Here is a 4,690-nt window from a genome sequence, read left to right as displayed (position 1 = left end):
CTTCCATCAACTTTTCGGACCAGCCAATAGCCGCTTTCCTTACTGAGGAGTTGGCGGCCCTGCTGTGGACTTTGCACTGCCGTGAACTCGACGCCTAATGAAGGCGAATGGACGCTGCTGACCGTGGAGCTCGACATGGAACAATCCCGATCGTCGACTTCGACGCCTACAGACTCGGGGGCGCCGACGACGCCGTTCCCGGAGAGCGGCTGCAGGAGCTCCGTGAGGAGGTGCGGAGGGCCTTCACTGAAGTGGGCTTTGTTTACCTGAAGAACACCGGAATAGAGCAGGACGAGGTGCGTGTGTGTCTCTCTCTGTCTCTCTCTCTCTGTCTCTCTCTCTCTCTCCCTCTCCCTCTCTCTCTCTCTCTCTCTCTCTCTGTCTCTCTCTCTCTCTCTCTCTCTCCCTCTCTCTCTCTGTCTCTCTCTCTCTCTCTCTCTCTCTCTCTCTCTCTCTCTCTCTCTCTCTCTCTCTCTGTGTGTGTGTGTGTGTGTGTGTGTGTGTGTGTGTTCTTAGTAAGTCTAAGTATAAACCCCGCTGTCCCATTAGGACACCCATTAGTCTTAAAACAGAATGGTTTTGCTTTCTACTGGGAGTTGGCTCGTTGTTTTCCAGTAGAAACCAATGGTTTACTGTAGAACACCTTTTAGATACCATTAGGAAACCATCAGATGCATTTAGATTCAGCCACTGGTCACCTGTAAAACCATTAGGATCCTTTACTTTGTGATATCAACACTTTGATAAAAGCCAACCCTGAGAGCTGGTGGTCCACTGGCGTTCGCTCAGGGTTTCCAGGCGGCCCACCAGTGTTTAACCAGAGTATTAGACAGAATTCCACAGCATCACTCGTTTTCCACTCACAGTCCAGTTTACGGACTTTTCCTTTCTTCCTTTCTTTAGGTATGCGTTCTAAATGATTTTATGAAATAGTTTAAATCCAGCTCAGCGTCAGGAACGACGTTTTTCTATTAAATCATTTCACATCAGGCCTGGTCATTTTTCTCTTGAGGTTTGTAATAATTTCCAAAACAAGTCTCCGCATATGAAAAGTGTTTGAGAAGATTAAAAACTAGTTAGAGCTTGTGTGCAGGACCGTAATCTAGGTGGTCTGAGGATGGACCAGCAGGGGCAAAGAGTCAGTGGGGTGCTGACCTTATCAAGCCAGGGGACTAATCCGCATCGCTGCTCTCAGAAGAAAACCTTGTATCTCCATTTTTGTCGTTTTTCTTCTTTGGAATAATTTGAAAAGGTCTGTTGTCGTTTGCGTTGTAAATTTTTCCTTCTCCTGTAAAGTTACGATTTTGGAGATACAAGTTTTTTTTTCCCGGCAACAGCGATATGCTCGCTATCAGAGAAAACTCTTTACAAAACCACCACTTAATGGTTTCTATGGGTTTTTATTCAGGGCAACAACCCATTGCTATCAATGATATCAACCCCTTAAAAAAGCCGAAACACGTTACAAAACAATCAGGAACCAACAGGAACTCTTAATAGCTTATGGATGTTTTCAGCAGTGAAGGTACAAATGTGTTCTTGTCTTTTCCACCAGTTCACAACTGGACCTCACAACCACTGCTGTGCTTCATTTACATTGCAGCAGCTTAATTTCTGACAGCGAATCTTTTGGCCTCCCAGTTTTCACTTCAGAAACAGGTGCTGGAAAACGTTTCACAGAAGTCTTCATCAACGAAAAGGAAAGAAGGAAAACTACAGAACTACAGGTCCCCCGGCACTGCGTGTTTGTGTGCTAATAAACACTAAAACTTTGATTTTTTTCAGGTGGATCATGTCATGGCTGTTTCTAAGAAGTTCTTTCAGCTTCCTGCAGAGGAGAAAAGACCCTTCAGTCGTGGCAGCTATTCAAACAGCGTGAATCATGGCTGGGTCTCCTTAGAGAGAGAAAGGTAGCCTCCTTACAGCTGTGTGATGTCTGATGTGGGAAATTTTAAATTAATCTAATCTGCATTTTTTTTTTTTCCCCATTTCCACAGTTTGAATCCTCGACGTCCCGGAGATTTGAAGGAAGCCTTTAACACGACTTCTCTGCGTGAAGATATTGTACATCTTATTTTACAGCACAACACCTTATTGCTGATTGTTTAAATATTTTTTTCCCCAGGTAAAAGTCCAACTCAGGTGATTTGTCACTTTGTTTAGGAATGGCCTTCAGATGGTGTTGATGACTTTCGGGCCACCCTGGTGACCTTCTACAAACGCTGTATGAAGCTCTCGCTCCGAGTGCTCCGAGTGATGGCGCTCAGTCTCGGCATAGACCCTGATGTGTTTCTCAAAGCGCACAGGCAGATTGGATGTAAGCTGAATGATATTCAAGGCTTTCATACACACAAACTCTGCACTCTGCTTCAATCTTTTGCGATGTATATTATATTGTTATGCATCTTTTGGACAATTGTTATAAGATAGCGTTACAGAACATCGGTTCTACTGTAGACACCTATTCTTTGAATCGAGAATAGCATAAAGGATAAACTTTAAGACCAAGAATCAAAATGAAAACTCCTGGGTTTTTTTTTTTTGTTTGTTTTTTGTTTTTTTGGGGGGGGAGTTATAGTCAGATTACAGGGATTATACAGTGGTGGGCTACTCACACTGCACAGGGAATATCTGAGTGGCAAGTGATGAATAAATGTGTAACATGGAACATAAGTCAAATACAGAAGACTAAGAAAGAGACCGGAAAGAGGTGGAGTTGGACTTACATGAGGCTAGTTAGAGACCATATGAATTAGAAGTTCATGAGGTTTGGTCTACAAGTCTGGGTTGTCCAGTAACATCAAGTGAGGCTATTGGAAGCTCAGGTAGTAAAATGAGGTCACATTTAGATTAGATTAATTAACCCTTATTAGTCCCACAACGGGGAAATTTCACCTCCGCATTTAACGCATCTGTGAAGTGAAACACCACATACACTCTAGTGAGCACACACACACTAGGGGGCAGTGAGCACACTTGCCCGGAGCGGTGGGCAGCCCAATCCGCAGCGCCCGGGGAGCAGTTGGGGGTTAGGTGTCTTGCTCAAGGACACCTCAGTCATGTGCTGTCGGCTCTGGGGATCGAACCGACCTTCCGGTCACAAGGCTGGATCCCTAACTTCCAGCCCACGACTGCCCCAAGTCGGTCAGTTTTGTAGTATGCCAGAACAACGGAGGCGATCAGGTATTTGACCCACCAGTTATTCAAAGTACTGTGGAGACCCACCACTTCTGATCAACCTTCCGTTTGATTTTATGAGAGAAGTAAATCTACACAGAGCACTGACAGTAGACCTTGACAAGGAGAGAGTTAATCTCCTTGGCAGAACCAATCAGAATCTCCATTTCAACCTGGAAGCAGGACATTTCCCAAACAGTGAAGCCTTTGTGAGTTGGAGTTCAGTGAGAGGAGCTGCAGCTCACTGCTCTGGTAATGATGCTGTTACTGAAATACATGAACTAATGCACTGGCTCACAATTTGAATCTACTAAATGTTTGAATATTTCTCATTGCTGCCTTGCTGTCGCGGTCTCACCCTCCTCATTTGGAGCCTTTTCTTTAATTCAGTCCATTTTGGCATGTGAACACTCCACCGTATTCAGGTCCACGTCACGACTGTAAACCGGTGACCCCCGATTGAGTTTGCTGCTTGTGGGGACCATGTTTTTATGATGGTCCACACCAAACGAGAGAATTCTGCACGAGAGTGTGTGATTTTTCTTAGAGCACATCATTACTGTACTTTACACATAATCTGCCTGTTTAACATGTTATTCTTCAGAATCTGTCAGCATGAGCAGCTGTTAACAATGACTGATGATCAATAAAATGGAAATAAAGATGAGCCTTTAATTTAGGTTCATGGATTGCAGAACATATCTTGGTTAAGTATGAGAAACCTTAAATTCAGGCTTTGTTGTGACACACTGTCGCTGTGTGAAAACGGCTGAACCATTTTCCTTTTCTCTGTGCTCAGTTTTCTGTATTAATAGTAAAATCGTATTATCCTGTTTTTATTGCTGTTGTGCTCTTGTGGTGTTTGGTGTGGACGACGTGAGGATGGGTTCCATTTTTGAGTCTTGGTTCCTCTCAAGGTTTCTTCCTCTTGCTCTTATGGGGTTTTTCTTGCTAATGTTCTCGGTGACGCTCGTTTGGAGATGTGATGCCACTCCAGGCTCTAACATTTGTTCGTTTTGCTGTTAAGGTGAAGAGAATGGCAGTACCCTGCGTTCTCTGTATTACCCTCCAGTAAAGAGTGAGAGAGTGAAGGAAGATCAGATCCGCTGTGGGGAGCACTCTGACTATGGCAGCATCACTCTTCTCTTCCAAAGCCGCGAGGGCGGCCTGCAGGTGAGAAAGCAGAGTGACCGTTCTGGTAATACAGGACACGTTTAATTACATCTCCTGCAGCCTCGTTTTTAATGGGGTCTAGGATAGTAAAGTAGTAAAATCTTGGATTATCACTACATTGCAGTGAATCATATATTACCGTACTGTTACTAGTGTGTTGGTTAGATGTTGGATGATACATTGTTCTGCGTATTTTGAACGTTTACTTTTGTGATGAGGTCCCAGGTGAGGTTTCCTTCAGACGACTCTTCCATAAAGATTATGTTTGTGCAAGCAACTTGCACCTCCCCTCCTTTTCAGCTAAACCTTCCTGCAGGGTCCTTTGGGATCATATGGGGGT

At 44.3% G+C, this 4,690-nt stretch overlaps 1 protein-coding gene across 1 annotated transcript in view; it reads left to right on the top strand.

The window, feature by feature from the left end:
• si:dkey-10o6.2 (uncharacterized protein LOC100124608 homolog) overlaps positions 1-4,690 on the top strand; it is a 6,505-nt gene continuing 1,815 nt past the window's right edge. Inside the window, exons 1-5 of the mRNA XM_017684270.2 lie at positions 1-296; positions 1,786-1,910; positions 1,998-2,064; positions 2,164-2,317; positions 4,205-4,350. Coding sequence (XP_017539759.2) covers positions 108-296; positions 1,786-1,910; positions 1,998-2,064; positions 2,164-2,317; positions 4,205-4,350 — 681 coding nt within the window. The 5' untranslated portion in view covers positions 1-107. The remainder of the gene's footprint in view (positions 297-1,785; positions 1,911-1,997; positions 2,065-2,163; positions 2,318-4,204; positions 4,351-4,690) is intronic.

Source organism: Pygocentrus nattereri, chromosome 20 (genome assembly GCF_015220715.1).
Source record: "Pygocentrus nattereri isolate fPygNat1 chromosome 20, fPygNat1.pri, whole genome shotgun sequence".
Taxonomy (NCBI): Eukaryota; Metazoa; Chordata; class Actinopteri; order Characiformes; family Serrasalmidae; genus Pygocentrus; species Pygocentrus nattereri.
Note: the sequence above shows the minus strand (reverse complement) of the source record. Positions and strands in the feature narration are given on the sequence as shown.